Below are 16483 nucleotides of genomic sequence, written 5' to 3'. Positions count from 1 at the left end.
ATCTTTAGATGCCTAACTAACTGCATTTTACAGCTGTAGCATGTGTTTACATTTGTTTAATTTTTGTTTTTTGGTTGTTTATTAGCAAGTGGTCAAGGATATTAGGAATCAAACACAGACACCTAAACAATTTTGACTTTAAAGAATCACTGAGTGAGTTTCATGTGCATAGGAAGCGGACACAAACTCTTTCCAGGTAGGCGGACCAGTTTATGATAATCCTTTTACAGTGAAAATAGAATGGACTTGGCTAATCCACAAAACTACAGAAGGTGAAAAGGTATAGGCCAATTTACTGCATTTGACTGGTACTTCTTTTCTTTTTGGCAACTATTCTCTGTGGTTATTTAAATCTTTACACTTTGTTTGAATGGTACTGCCAGTAACAGTAAGCTAATAAATAAAGGCAATATTAGCTAACTTTAAAAAAAAAAGTAAAGAATTAATTTGGCAGCCATAAGCAGATAAAAGTTGGACAGCTGAAGGTAAAAGATATTAAGCAAGAGTATTTGCATTATTATTATTTTTTTCCAACTTCTTGTAATCCTTATAGGCATTTTAAATGTGTAACAGTAGGCTAATAAGTAAAAGATAGCTCAAGTGTTAGCTTACTTAGCTAAGTTAAAGGAAATTTTTTTTAACGTAGAACAAGGAGGTAGTGGCACAGTAACTAGTGAAGGTAAATGGATCAATGTGAGCTGAAAACACATTAAATAAAAAGGTCCTTATAAGTTTTTTATTGTTCATGTAACCATTTCAGTCTTTTTAGGTGTATGTGTAAAACGGCTAATGGTAATAGTAGGCGAATGAATAAACATTTGCTAACCGTTAGTTAACTGTGAGCTAATTTAGCTTAGGTTATGTTTGAAATTATTATTAAAGATGTGTGGATGGATGTCAGCTGAACACCCACTAAGTAATAACATCATAGTGGTTTATACATTTGCCTAATAAGCAAAGGTCCCCACTTAATCCCTGCTACTCCAAACATTATTGAGGATGGTTGTGTGTTTTTTATATATAATATTTCTGCTTATATTGAGAAATAGGCTGTAATAAATATAATTTATAATGGAATTATATATGAAATAAAGAAATGACCTCTTTTGGAAGTATCTGTCTTCTACATCATAAACAATCCAGTCCTTTTTGGCCACTCAAAATATCGTAACAGAAATGTTACTTTTAATGCAATTGCTACTACCTTCTTGGTCAGCAGTCTCTTGAAAAAGATATTTGTAATGTTAATGAGACTTTTAACGAACATCTTTTTTAGATTTTTTTTTAAAGGATATATAAAAGTCAGATTTTCAAAAAGTGATTTCAGCATCTACCTTGTGACAGGAATGTTTTCTGTCTGAACATAACAATATAATTCATAAGAGATGGCTGTGTTTGAGTGACTGTTGAGTGACATTTGCAAAAGTTTAAGAAGAAGAGTTAAGAAGGAGTTCAAATTAATTTGTTTATATATATTTAATGAGAAGAGGATGTCTATCTGATGTATTATTGTAAAGAGACAAGGATTTAATTGTGCCCCATGTGTGATTTGCTTTAATCCCGTATGAGCTATATACGCTCAGCCACATGGACGTCTTTAAATGCTGCTTGTTAGGAACTAGTGAGGCAACTGCACAGTGCTCTAGATATCATGATGAACTTTAAAAAATATATTATTGGTCTATTGTCCTGTCAGATACTTTATTTACTTAATAGTAAGATATGTGAGCTTTTGATTGTTTTTTTAATAGTAGTCTTACTCACCAGTGGCAGTTGTTTCATATTTATGTGCTTTTGCCCTGGAAAATGTAAATAGAGTCCTTTATATGAATAATACTGTAGTGGGTTGTGGTATGTTTGTCTTATTGGTCCATCCCTTTGAATGGACCCATTTGAATACAATTTAACTGAGATATTATATGTCACATCACAAACAAAAGCCTGGAGGGGCTAAATTTAACTGAGTTACAGTGGTTCCTAAATGCTTCCACTTTGCAATATCACTTATCATTAATCGAAGACTATCTAGGAGAGATAAAATTTCACAAACTGACTTGTTGTTGCTGTAATGTTGGGATTGTATTATAATACCACACGCAAATTCAATGAGTTCGTTTCAATTACCCATTCTTAAACAAATGTTTGTAAAGCAGACTGTTTAAATGCTTGATTTTATCCACATACGTTTTTCTATATAGTTTATGTAAACAAATAACAGAATCTTACAGTACCAGATTTATATGTCATGTCACAATTTACCCACTGAGGTGTCCTCTTTTAAGGTTTTCTCATGCAACATGATGTTTGTTTGATTTATACTTGATAATAACTATGCAACTCAATATCATGGCAAAATGTGTAATAGACACACATGCAAAATGTGTAATAAGTTTCAGTAAGCTGCAGTTCCAGCAGAGAGAGATAATTTATTTTAAACCAACATGAAAATATCACAGGAAAGTGTTTAAACAGAGATTACCAACAGATTTATATACATACATACATTACATACATATAAGTAGCCTAGCTTAATTGTTCAAGGACCCTGGATTCATACCTTCCTTGCTCGCTACTTCTTGGACTTTGAATATAGTATCTCCCCCTGCTGGTACTGCAATTTCTGCCTGTGTGTCCATTTCATATTTACATAGGCAAAGCGTGAAAAGAACATGGTGGACCAGCGTGACTATTACACGCTCTGCTGTGATATAGGATTGAATTATGAGATATACCGTGTATATATAAAACTTGAAACTTGATGTTTCTTTTTCTTGTGTGATTGGAGGAACTCAACAACTCTCACCAGACCCTCTGTAGCACTTTGTAAAATAGTTAGGAGGTAGTAGCTGTGGGGTGACAGTTCTAAGTTAGAACTGCAATACAGACATGATTGATTGTAAAAACCTGAGTTACATGTTTTCAGTTTTTTGATGTAGTGTGCAATGAATGCTCAGCAGTGTTGGCAAAAAGACAAAACAGTTTTGACTTATTACTGAGGTTTTGCCTGAAGAATCAGTAATTTTGTGAATTCAACTTGAAACTTATTTTGATTGTTAAAAAAAGCTTCTTTTTCTCTTTTGGACAAATACACACACACACAGACACACACTCCCACTCACAGTGCTGTATTAATGCCATTCGCGTGCTTTGACTATGTCAATTACAGGTAGACATCCTCCCAGATCACATCAGTCACGAAGTACAGGCACAGAGGACGAAAAATCTTATGCTTATCCATCCTGTTTTTTCTCAAATCTACCAAGGAGAAGACTAATAATCTGTAAGTAACAACTAATTTATATATGCATAAGTTGCATAAGTTATTTTTTTCTTTCTCAGTTCTTGTAATATGTTGAACTATTTATTTATATTTAACTGTAAGCCTGTACGGATCTGGCACAGATGAGCATTTATATTTTAAGGTTTTGTTTTTCTCTCTAATAGATTATATATTAGTAAAGAAAAAATATGCTCTAAATCCTTTTCTTACAATAGTACATACATACTGTTGAGACTGCGTGGTTAAAACACTCATTATTGTGCTAATACTCTTTTCATTCTTTATTATTCATAATCTGCTGAAATATTTAAATGAGAAGCAAAATCTCTGTAAAGTAAACAGTAAATGCAAGATAACATGATCCAAATGTTGGTGAAGGGAATTCCTAATGGATGTGAACCAAATGCATTAAAAAATGATAGGACAAAAAAAAGAAGAGGAGACAAAAACACGGTGCTAAAATATTGTTCCACAGTACATCGTGTGCATTACCAAACCTGTTTTTCACTGCAAGTTATCCTCCAAAGTCCTCAGAGATTCCCAAAGGATGAATATCTCAGACGGTTACTAGGGAAGTGTCAGCATAAATCCTCACTGGAGGAAGTATATCACAAACTGGAGGTGGCTCACATAGAGACAGTTTCAACAACAACTGAAGGCCAATAAGGATTAACTACATGCAACTAAAAGTGAAATTAAAGCCCAAGAATGAAGATCTGTGCCAAACATGTCATTTGTGTTCATGTTAACACATTATGTAATACCATCTTGTCGAACAGACGCACAGCCTATCCACATGGCTCCGAAGGGAGGAGCCTGTTTGGTTCTGCTCATCATGGCCTCTGCAGTTTGGGGTAAAAACATCACACTCAGTATACCCGTTTTACCCCTTTTTTATACTATATGTTTGTTAATGTAAATATGTGTTCTCATAAACATGCATGTGTAAATGCAGTTAAAAGTGTGTGTTCATTAATACACACCTTTACCATGTCTGCCTAGCTCAACTTCCACATATGGGGCCTCAAGAAAAAGCTGAGTTAGAAAAAGTGACTGAAAAACTGGTAAGGTGTTTTTTGAATTTTATGTCAGTAGAAATTTATTTTTCAGGCTTAAGATGAGGGCTGCTGCTATCAATTATTAAGTAATTACGTATTCTCATCAATTTATCGAGTAATCAGATATCAAATATTTTTTATAAAGAAAACATTTTCTTAAATCCAAAAATAAATAAATAATCACGGTTAAAAAAAAACAGGTATACATGCAGCCGAAACTAAGGCAAGAAAAAGTAAAAGAGCCTTTACTCTGTCTTCTTAGATATCTTTCTTACATTTGTAGGAGGCTTCATCTGTATGTTTTTTGTGCATGTGTTTTTTAGTGTGCTATTAAATGAGTGCGTGTGTGTCTCTAAGCCTTTAAAAGAACTTTAAGAAAAGTGTGCATGTCAACATTCACAGAGCTGAGGTTTGGTCAACCTCCCAACAGCTTTTTCCCAGTAAAGGCTTTAATGGAGCGGGTGAATCACTGGCATTTAAATGGTGACAATTGAATGCTACAGAGTCATGCATTAAATAAAACTTCAAAGCGAAAAAAAAATTGTTTTTTATAGCTGAATTATTCGAGTTACTCAATGGATCATTGCAACCTTACTTCAGGGTATTTAAAAAAACGTAACATCTTCACAACAATAGTTTCTTGAACCAGGTTATCTAGACCTGTTTCTTGTCATGTTTTTCACAGTAAATATGCATTTAGCAAATTTAACACCTTAAATGTGTTCATATTCAGTTTGGGGCCAGTGATTTTAATGAATGAATGCCTTACCTTAAATACTGGATCCTTTTTCTTTCTTCATCAGATGAAGAAGTGCTACTATAGGGGTAAGAAAACTTTCAATTCACTTTTAAAGAGAAGAATGTGTATGTGTGTAAAGTACACCCTCTTTCACATTTTTGTATACCACTCACTACGTAATAAAAATAATCTGGTTGGGGCCTTTCTGTGTGGAGTTGACATGTTCTCGCTGTGTTTGCATGGGTTCTCATGTTAGGTTAACTCAGAGGTTCCCAAAGTGTGGGGCCCGCCCCCTAGGGGGGGCGCAGAGCCATTGCAGGGGGGGCGCGGTATGAAAAGAAAAAAGAAAAAAAAGAGCGCTTGGACACTGTGGACAGGTTTTTGACGGGGCTCCCACACAAACGCAAAGCAGGAGAGCATCGCCAAATATGTTTCCAAACCAACTTCCTTCCAAGCCAAAGACAGGAAAATATGGTGAAGCATATCTTCCCTTTGGCTTCACCTGCACAAGTGCCAAGGTAGGTCTCCCCTGCAAAATTAGTTTCCCTGCGTCGGGAGCACGCGCTGTACTCTCCAAATCACGGACAAACATTCTTGATTTTTAGTTCACAAACACTTCACAAACACATTTTTCTTGTAAAAAAGGGGGGCCTGGCAAAAAAAGTTTGGGAACCACTGGGTTAACTGTTCATTCTAAATTGCCCATAGGTGAGTGTGAGTGGTTGTTTCTATGTCTTAGCCGTGTGATAGCCTGGCAGCCTGTCCAGGGTGTACCCCTCCTCTTGCCCTGAGATAGCTGGTATAGGTTCCAGCCCCACCATGAACCTGATAAGGATAAGCAGAAAAGAACGGATGGATGAATCTATGTATAAGGAACTTTGAAGTTGTTAAAGGTGGTTGTACACGCTACTGAATCATTGTGTGCTTAGTTTTATTAAAAAATTAACATGTATACAATCTTGGAACTGACACAGGGTGTACTGAAGCTGAACCTTAAAATGTTTTGTTGGAATAATTGTAATATAACTCCAGTCACCATACTGACTGGGTCAGTGTGAGAGTTTGAATACCCTGACCACATTCTGTAATATGAGCCACAACTGATAATGGTTTGATTTTACAGGATACCCAGAGCCTAATTTGATGCAGGTCAACAGTGTCTTCGACTCCAGGTAATTCTTTTTTGTATTTTGTTGCTGCCCTAAAGAAGCAAGTGGTCACTGCAGTTATCACACTGATGTCGCTAAGCCATACATTTTTTTCAAATAATGTCCATGGATCCATTTGAAATACCTTTACTTGGACTGTTATGTAATCTTTTTCTTTATGCTTATCTAATTTTTGTCCTCACCCCACTGAAACACTTGTGATTTCAATAACTCAAGAAAAAAGTCACCATGGATTTTCAAATTGATACCATAGGTGCATCTACTAAAAATTTCGGACAAGCTCAAAGCTTAAAGGCCTAAAGCTCAAAGGCCAGAGGTCAAGTTTTCTGAAAATCTTGTGAATGCAATAACTCGAGAACAAGGCGATGTAGGACTTTAAAATTGATACCATAGGTGCATCTACTAAAAATCTTGGACAAGTTTGAATCTGAGTGATCTCGACCCCAAGGTCAGAGTAAGTTTTCTGAAAGTCTTCTGAACGTGATAATTGGGGATAATTTATCTGAATTTCAGGCACGGGACCAAACCTCCATACATGCCCCTTCCAGTTCTTTTGTCTCTATATGACTCTCAAGTCATTCTTCATCAATTTTCATGCATAAACGAGGAAAAAAAAAAGTAACTAACCAACTAGTCTAAAACTAAGAAACATACTTCTTCAATGTTTATCTACTAGATGTGCTGTTAAATCTAAAAATGAGGATTTTGTCCCAGCTAGTGAACTTAAGAGCAAGGTGACATAGGATTTTGAAACTGGTACCATACATGTGTCTACCAGGAGGCTGAGGGGTAGCACTGGTGGTTGCCAGTATATTTATAAATAAGTGTAAAGAAAAGATTTTCTTTTGCTTTTTGCTGCAAAATGTTAGTAAATAAGTTATTCATTAGCTATGACTTTTGGTATTTAACTCCATCTTAAGAATACATTTTTGCCTGGTCAAATGTGTGTAGTTAATCAAAGGATATTGAGTATATTTCATATGTGAAAACATTTCTTCTCATCAGCTTTTTTTTTTGCTCTCTCATTATCCTTAGTGGTTCTGTGCAGAACAGAGACGCTAACCAGTCGAACTCCCTCCTTTCCACTTTTCGTCATCTCCTGACCTTAGTCACTACAGGAACAAACATGAAGTCATTTGGTCAACTCCCCATGGATATTTCACAAAAAATGGTTTGAACATATAAACATCCATACACCCATAATCACACATACTGTATAATCTATCTCCATTACCTTAACATATAGCCTTCTGAAATTGGATGATTCTTTTTGATACACTCTGTATTAACTGAAAACACGTAATGAATTTTTTTTTTATTACTGTTAGTACCAGGTTAGTCATTGAAGTCACTGATTATTTAAAGCATTGCTTATTGTCTACATAGTCAATATGATGTTTTTTATTTGTTGTTTGAGTTCTGCCCCTTAATGTCTTTTCTGTCTGTCTGTTATTAGACTAACCAGATGTGGAATTGCAGCAATCTTCCAGGCATGATTGAGCTGATGAGAAACTATTCTGTTGGTATACCAAAGGCAAGAGGAAAAAGCAAAAAAAAAAAAAAAATGCAATGGATAAATTGTTACTGAATTTTAGCAGCCTTATCATCCATCTATCCTTTTCCCCTAGGAGGATTCTGGATGTTACATGCAAGCGTTTGCAGCCCCTCTTTCCTGGGCAACTTTGACCACACAGGATAAAAACAGCATGGACTCAAATGACTACAGAAAACTGATGTGGGCTGTTACACCTATGGCAGGACTTGTGCCCTTTCTCAAAAAACAACTTCTCATGAACGTAGACATCCCAAAGCTAAAAAACACGTGAGTAGGCTTTTATGCAATCATATTGTCTGTCTTTTTCATAACCTTTCTTATAACTGAACCTGTTGTTGGCTCCAGGATGGACATAATGAAGGATATGCATGATCGCATACCTCCTGGTCAAAGGACTCGTGTGGCTCAATGGGCAAAGGATCAGATCACCCAAAACTACTTCAGCTGTACAATAAAGCCATGGATGTACACAGTATTAAGTAAGAGATTAAGTCAGAAATCTATTGATAAAATCTATTTACACACATACAGTTTTGTTAGCATAACTTCAGAGGCTATTACAGTTTTGCTTGATGGCATTTCTGATGTGAGAAAAACTGTAAATTGACTCATGTTACTTACGTTGGGACTTCCATTATAGCAAGAACCTGCATAACCCTGATTCTGATCTATGTTAAACCTTAATTTGTACTTTATCCCATTTTAACAAATTCAGTAAAATTTAAATGACCATACAGACAGATCCACTGACACACCACAATCTTGTGCATGCATTTTAAGAGGCTATTAAGGTGCTTTGTTTTCTGCCTCATATCGCTCGTTGTTTTTCTTATAAGTGTAAATGTGCATTGTAAAACCTTGATTTATCAATAGAGCGTGTGGATATCTGCGCCCCTTCACTGAAATGGCTGAATTTGGAAGCACTGACTATTATGGGACCCTACCTGTCCTATTTACCACCAAGTGATGTTGATTCTTCTTCTAAAGTAGAGGTGAGAGAAGGATAAAGAAGAAATAAAACATGGAAGAGGAAAAAACAACAAGGTTATAATTTTTTCCTGGTTGGTCTGCTTTACTTTGCCTTCTAGCTATGTGAGTTTTTCTCTTCAGCTAAGTTCAAATCCATCATGAAGGTACCCATGATGAACCCCACTCTGAGTAAGAAGTTGCTCCAAAGAATCCAAGAGTGCTTCAGTTCACAGGAGTTTCCAGAACATGTGGAAAAGTGTGTATACATGTGTATATTGATGTACATTAGTGCAGGTGTCAACAGTAAAAATATTGATTTGTCACTATGGAGAAAGCCCAGTTTCTTTTTCTTTTTCTGCTCTAACATGTCTGGTGTGAAAGAAGTGATAGGAAGCATTGCAGGAAAAGGATCTAGCTGTACATAACATGTCATGTCATTTTCTAGGCTGCTGAGTGATTTTACTTTAATGCTACAGACCAAAATTACACAACATCAGTGAGGTTTCTGTTCTTAGATCTTATAGGGACAGAAAGAGACACAAGTGTGTGAAGGATTTGAAATAATCGCTGCATTGTCTGGTACCTTTGAATCTCCACAGACTTGGCCCACTGGCTTGCTATTATGATCCCCCAGAGTTGAATCCTGACTTCAGCGGTAAACTCCTCTCTCAACTGGACCACTGTGACAGCTCCCAAATCAAAGGGGTATTTTTCACTTACTTATGCTTACCCAAACTTTCCCATTTATCTTCTTTGGTCAAAGAATTGAATTGTTTCTTGAATCTCTGTAGTGTCGTAATTACTCATTCTCTTTTTTATCCTTCTCCCACACAAGCTGAAGACACGGCTTGTCAGTTCTCTGAGGTCACTGTCAAACCCTGCTCAAATAATACAACACTTAAGCAGTATTGTTACTGCATTGTCTGCCAAAGAAATTGCCACAGTCCCTTCCAACAATCTCACACAGGCTCTCAAAAAGCTGGGACCCAACATCCGATGGACAAGGAGCCAGCTGCATGCTCTTATCGAGAAACATCTGGGTGAAAAGAAAGTGGGTGAATTCAGCTGACAGCTTGTCTCAGATAGCTGTCCTAATTGCTTGATACTTACCTCATTCTGCTCCGCCTCAGTGTAAACAGATATCGGGGATGGAGCTGATGAAACTTCAGCCTGTTGCAGAAGGTTTGCCAAACTGTATATTGAAACAGGTAAAAGCTGTAGAGGTCCTGAATGAGCCAGAGGGCCTAAAGAACATCTCCAAACGACTGAGCAGGGGACAGCTTATGGCCATGCTGGTGGGGGTGAGTTCTTCATGATTCTTCATTTCATCACACAAAATACATTGTGTCTTAAACAAAAAGTATTTGTTCTTTCTTTGATTTAATTTTTAAACATATTCTCAAAAGAATTAATTGTTTTCCTGTAGATGCTTAAGGAAATGCATCCTCCGGAGCTGGTGCCAAAGTTGTTTTCCCAATTACTCAACGTCGTTTCTATTAACATTTTGGCCGATGCAAATGTCACCTCTTTGGACCAAGTGACAAACAAAACTTGGACTTTGTCACAGGTAGTGTTGCTACGTAACTTTTAGGCAGCTTTATTGTATTATTTTGTTGAGTTTCCTAATTTATTTACTGTTAACATACATTGCTCTAGTAAGTATATGACTGATTCCATGATGTTGTTTTTCACTCAAAAATGGTGCCACTTGTGGTGTGTTCTTACTCAGGCAGCATACCTGGCAAAGAAGATGGCTGACCTAAAAAAGCTTCAATTTAGGTGAGATAAATGTGCTGCTGACAAAATATCTGAAACTCTTTTTGGCAAAAAATAACTCCCTTCTAATAGAAAAACGGAAAGTGCATCCAAGGAATTTATTCACATAGTAGTTTCTACAGTAGTTTTGCTTAAAGCACTTGACTTTATTACTTGATTCATCAGCATCAGAAATATTTCTCTATAGCTGGATATTTGCCACAAGTGGTAACATGACTTAACTGTAACAGAAAACATTGTATTCATTTAGTTTTTAGAGCTGTCTGTCTAAACTTGTCCATATAGGTTCTTGCTGAAGTGCCCCTGAATTGGCCCATTGACTCACTGCCACCCTTGTGGAGCATTTTTATTGGCAGTCCTTTGACCTTTTTGAAGGATTACAAGTACAGAGAGAATAGATTACTCCCTTAGAGCAACCTGTCAATGTTATTTCTTTTCATTGAATGCGTACTGCATGTGAACAGATTGCAGAGCTCATAAATAGTACAAATATGCTGCTGAGATTGTCACTGCAAATGTAAGAATAGACCCAAGTTTTTATGTTTATGTGAGGTCTGTCCAGTATTTGTACATAGAAATGGTTCACAGAGTATTTATCTTTTTTATATATAAAATGTAGATAATCTACAGCTCTGTAGCCCTCACTTGCCGCCATGTTAACACAAGAGTTTCACTTACATTTGTGACTTATTTGCTCTTTATCTAGGAGCACCTGTGTGAATACAAAGTACAACCGCATTAAGACCAAGAGCCCCCAGTCCTGATACGTTTTTTTTCTGCAGACTACTATAAAACAAAGTGAAGCTGATGTCACTGCTCCATAAATTTCATTACTACTTAATTTTATTCATTTAGTTGTTTCTGTGAAGCTCTTTAAGATTATCATGTGATCTTTACCAAAGCATTTAATGCAGGTTTACAATTTTCTATGGTACTTAAGTTACAGTCATCTTCTTGTTGCTCCTACATTTGAAACATTTTTGTCTAACACAGGAAGATGCGTTCAGTCCTTCAGGGCATAACTTGTAAGATGATTAACGAAGTTCCTGACAGCGGTGTAATGGAAATGGCTTTGGCCATGACAGAGTATCCAGAGTGGCGCTCCAAAGTACAGGTAGGTATTTACTCACACATAAACAATGTTGTCTTTAAATAAAATGTGTGCAGTCCACACAGAATACCTATTATAACAAAAATTTTTCCAGGCAGGATGTGCTGCCAAAAAACTATTTGCGACTTTGGTGAAAAAGAGAGCAGACTATTTCAAAACCATCACTGAACAGGAACTGGATATGATTCCTTCAGATTTGCTTCTTCATCTGCTGTAAGCAAACGGTGTATTTAAGACTTGAAAATTTGTTTAGATTTTTTTTAAGTATGTGTTGAAATCTGTTTTCTCATTGCTTTTATTGTAGCCCTTCAGATGTGGACGATTTGCCTAGTTCTGTCTGTCCCATTTTCCTTGACAAGATGGAAGAAGCCAACATCAGCTCTTTGCCTCTTAATTCCCCGTCTCGTCCTGCGCTCACCAAGAAAGCCCTGTTCTGCCTAACCAATGTACACACAAGGATACACATATTAACACTAAGTATTACCTGATAAATTGATCCGCTTGTTCAACAGCAGTTAGAGATGCCGGCTGTGTTTTTGTAGGGGACAGATTTATCGAGCCTCACCAGTGGTGATCTGCCCAAGCTAGGACCCCTCGTATGTGAGCTGCAGCCTTCCCAGCTGCGTCTAATGAACCCAGATGTCCTCAACTCCACTTTCCAGGAGATGGTTTCCTGCAAACACATTCCTCAACAATACAGGGCAGATATTATTAAGATGGTTCACCAGACCTTTGGGTAGGACATTCACCATACACTGTATATAAAAGATGGAAAAAGCTTCCACAAAAGTTATTGGTCTTACTGAATATAACATGAAGTTAATTTTGTAAATGATTGCTTCTATTGGAGTGAATAAGGGGAATAAAGCCAGTATGCTTTGTGTGAGTGACATTCATCTTACATACCAACATACATTTTGTATACAGTCCACAAAAAAGCTAAATTAGTAGTCTTGTGTACTTTTTTTAAACACCTGTAGAAATTCTTCTGATTGGACTGAGGACACTGTGGAATCAGTCGGTCCCCTTCTTCTTTGTGATAAGTTTGCCACATCTGCTCTACCCAACAAAGTGCGTATCTGCCTTGACCCTTACATGTAGATCATCTTGTGTTTGTTTCTGTCATTTTCATTATTAAGTCATTCAGAACTGAGGCAGAAGTGACTCTCCTGATTGTGATTAAAAATGGATATATATTTTCAGTTTATCTTTTTGTTGATGTTGTCCTTCTCTGTGTCTGTTAGCCTTGGATGAAGGATGTTCTTCATTACATGAAGTCACAGTTCTCTGATCCTTCAGATGCCCTGAAAAAGAAAATCTTTGCTCTTACGACCACAACCACTGCAACACGTAAAAAGAGGGGTGAGAAGAATGCTTTGTTTTGCAACAATTCAGTTTTATATTTCTATTTTCTGTAGTTCTTGTATCTCTAACAGCAAGAGTAACACTGATCATGCTAATAGCAGCATTACTTTTGATTTGAATCTCTGCCACAGTTAAGTTTTTAGTTTAAATTAAAATACACTTTATTTAAAGTGGCATTAAAAAAGTTTTATGATTATATTGTGTATACCTGTAGAGATCATGAGAGAACCCACTGGGAATTTGATTCAACAACTGGGAATGGATAATGTGTACTGGTCAGCAGGAGAGTTGGATAAGATGTCAAACAGCACTTTCCTGGCCACTGTAGAAATACTTGGAGAAATCCCTAACTACAGTGCAGATCAACTGGCTGTGCTCAGCAAAAAGGCTACTGAGGTACAGTAAGACACAGTCATTTTGGTCTCGTTCATTCATCAGGCTGTTTTTTTTCTTTCCAGCATTTCTGGTTTTAACGGTTGGCTTTGATTGGGGCACTCACAGTGTGATTACCACAGTAATAAAAATTATTGTAAATCAAGGTGGAACATAAAAGGTTTTTCCCACCTTCCCACAATTAATTAAACAGCTTTACTAATGAAAGTTAAGGTATACGTTTTGAATAATCAATATTTTAGTGGTATTGAACCAAGAGCCAATTAAGCAGTTATTATCACTGTTTGTCTAAACTGATAAACTGACCTGGGTACAATTTGCAGCTTCATGGAAGTTAGAGAGGAATAACGTCTGTGTAAATATCCAAACAAGTAAAACTGCCACTCTCTTCTGGCGTTAAAATTAAAATGCAATCCCTAACTTCTTAAGGTTGCATTTGCTTGTCTGTATGTAGAAATCCTATATTTAGTTATTTTGTGTTAGTGTGAGTATTTCTGTGTATTTCTTTAGGCCTTTGGCCCTGTGTCACAGATGAACGAGAGCGTGGTCATCCAGCTTGAATGTATAAATCAGGGTTTTTCAAACTCTGACCTGGAGAATCTCCCCTTGCCTATGGATATTGTTGAGAGAATTTCCCGCTGTGGCTGGACTCAATCACAGGTGAATCATAGAGACAGCATTGCATGCTCACCGCTATATTGATTACACACGATATGACTTATGTGCCAATAGATGGAGTCGTTGTGGAGGGGAATTGCCAAATATAACAATCTGACAGCTCAGCAACTGGGAGCTGCAGATATGGTATCACTGAACCGGCTCATCTGTGGCCTGAGCTCCAGCGAGATCAGACAGCTCAACATCAGCGCCTTCAAGTTTGTCCACCGCACATCTCACTTTTCATTTTATTTCTGTCACCCATTTTTTCAGGCTCTTATTTTCACAGGTTATTTTTTGTTAATCTAATGATCCATGTTTGCCCACAGCCCATCTCCTCCCACCTCTACAACAGTAATGAAAGTACTTATTGTACTTTTGAGAAGTGAAAATTCTCTCATATGCAGATAAAAGAAATCTTAACCTCTGCCACCCATGCAAGACTTTTTTTAAAGTTTCTTTTTTTATTTTTAGCTGTGATGTCTTCTTATTTCTAAGACAGTGATCATAAATAGTTCACAAGTACTTTATTACTTGTCAGGTGCATAAACCAAGCTTTTTTAGAGTAGATTCTGTTATTTTAACTGTAAAGAGCTGCACAATCATACGGAGTCACAACTGTACAATTTGTGAAAGTTTGTGTTTGTCACAGGAGGGCTGTGGCCTCGATGGATGGTATTAGGTGCTCTTTTCAGAGTTTACAGCAGTTAAAAACTCTTGCTGTGGCTGCGTTTGGGAAACCCAGCACCTGGACAGAACCACAGGTTGTAGACTTAGGCAACATCCTTGGTAAGATAATATCTGTGAAGAAAAAAAACCCCACTGGAATATTTCGTAAAAATACCTGTGAAGTGTCACCTGGGAGAGAAATTAGCTTTCACTTTTGGAAATGTTTTCATCTGTGTCCCTAAGCTGGGCTGGTTGCATCGGAGCTGGCTTCTTTGGACCCATCTGTCTTTCCATTTGTCAGCAGGACGTGTATCCCACTCATCCCTCCAAACAATTTTGCTGTAAGCAGCTTTTTATTTCCTACCATTGTTTTTAAGCTAAAAGCGAAACCCAGAGACCAGATTTAACAAATACATTCACTCGAGTGTTGAGCCATGCCGAAATAGGCCTGCATAGAAAAACTTTTAATTTATATTTTTACCAATTTTTATAAGACAAAATTTGAGCTCAGGTGTCTGCCTGTTTGACTGACTGTTTTCCATGCAGGTACTCTCTGTTGCTCAGCTGGAGGCCCTTGGGCCTGACAGTGCAGCCATGGTGACCACTGAACAGCGAGATCTGTTGAATAATGAGCAACTTACAGCACTTGAAACGGCTCTGACTGGTTTTCGTCAAGAGGCACAAAGAGATTCTCAGTCAGGTAAAAATAGAAATGTGCACAGCTTTTAATTCACGTTCTTCATCGTCTAAATATAAAGTTCAATTCCTGCTATTAAAAGCTGCCACAGAGGCCTGACTTATTCTGAAAAAAACTAATTTCAGAGTGTTTTCAACATGAATATGACTTAAATTATTTATAACAATGTAATAACAATTATTATGATATATTTATATATCAGTATGTAAATTTTAGACTTTGGTTTTAGTGACATTTGAATATTATCACTGAGATGTCTTTATGTTTCACTCCCATGTCCAGGAGCTCCATTGCTGAGTGCAGAGGGGCTTTCAGCCTTCACGAAGCCCCTTCTCTTGCTTCTCATTGGGTTTCTCCTGCTGTGAGTCATCACATCTATCTGCTTAAGCTAATTACAGACATAGAATAATAATAATAATAAATAACAGTTCAGCAATTCTTCAGGTTTATTTAGTGTTGAAGATGTTTGCACAGATTGATGTTTTATGATAATCTATACATGTTTGTGGCTGCAGCTCACATGATTAGATGACCTACTGAGATGTGTTAGAGATCCTTTACTCTGTTATGTGTTAATAAGAAAATATATTTTATTAAATGCAGAGCAATTTCATGTTTGATTTTCAGATGTTCTCTGTATGAGACTGTTTTTTGAAAAGTTGATATTTACTGACAAAAACTAAAGAATGATTCAACTTAATAAATGTTATTGTTACCCCAGCAGCCAACGGGGAAGTTGCTTTTTTTTTTTTTCCTCTTTCTCTGAAATGTTCGGTTGGAAATTGTTTTGTCAATGCTAAACACGCACAGAGGAGAGCTAACTCTGACACAGTTATTTTTTTACAAACTGTTAGCTGTGTATTGATATTACTCATGTATGGTGGTTAGAAATATCTCAAAACATAAATCCACCCTACAAAACTCAGCCGTGAACTCTATTTGATAAAATTAGGTCTAAATTTATTGAGAGTATTCTTCAGTAGTGACAAAACCTGAGGAGGTGCAACATTTGTTGAGCTACCAAAAATTAATCTGCATTATATTT

At 36.8% G+C, this 16483-nt stretch overlaps 1 protein-coding gene across 4 annotated transcripts; it reads left to right on the top strand.

The window, feature by feature from the left end:
• The first annotated feature begins 8 nt into the window (after positions 1-8).
• otoa (otoancorin) lies at positions 9-16185 on the top strand. 4 transcript variants are annotated; one of them, XM_031734109.2, is made up of 30 exons: positions 9-196; positions 3167-3280; positions 4060-4134; positions 4283-4344; positions 5142-5163; positions 6201-6249; positions 7282-7417; positions 7703-7780; positions 7875-8068; positions 8147-8280; positions 8675-8793; positions 8890-9026; positions 9370-9475; positions 9606-9821; positions 9901-10071; positions 10197-10337; positions 10500-10549; positions 11540-11660; positions 11752-11870; positions 11962-12103; positions 12200-12393; positions 12638-12728; positions 12902-13019; positions 13237-13418; positions 13926-14075; positions 14148-14290; positions 14725-14861; positions 14985-15082; positions 15288-15441; positions 15721-16185. In XM_031734109.2, the coding sequence occupies exons 1-30, from the start codon at positions 163-165 to the stop codon at positions 15801-15803; spliced, it is 3570 nt and encodes a 1189-aa protein (XP_031589969.1). In that variant the 5' UTR covers positions 9-162; the 3' UTR covers positions 15804-16185. The 4 variants fall into 4 exon arrangements, with proteins under 4 accessions (XP_031589969.1, XP_031589971.1, XP_031589970.1 ...); XM_031734111.2 differs by having other exon boundaries at positions 162-280; positions 15721-16184; XM_031734110.2 differs by lacking the exon at positions 9-196 and adding an exon at positions 335-485 and having other exon boundaries at positions 15721-16184.
• The last annotated feature ends 298 nt before the right edge of the window (positions 16186-16483 follow it).

The sequence above is a fragment of the Oreochromis aureus genome, linkage group 11 (genome assembly GCF_013358895.1).
Source record: "Oreochromis aureus strain Israel breed Guangdong linkage group 11, ZZ_aureus, whole genome shotgun sequence".
NCBI classification, from domain to species: Eukaryota; Metazoa; Chordata; class Actinopteri; order Cichliformes; family Cichlidae; genus Oreochromis; species Oreochromis aureus.
Note: the sequence above shows the minus strand (reverse complement) of the source record. Positions and strands in the feature narration are given on the sequence as shown.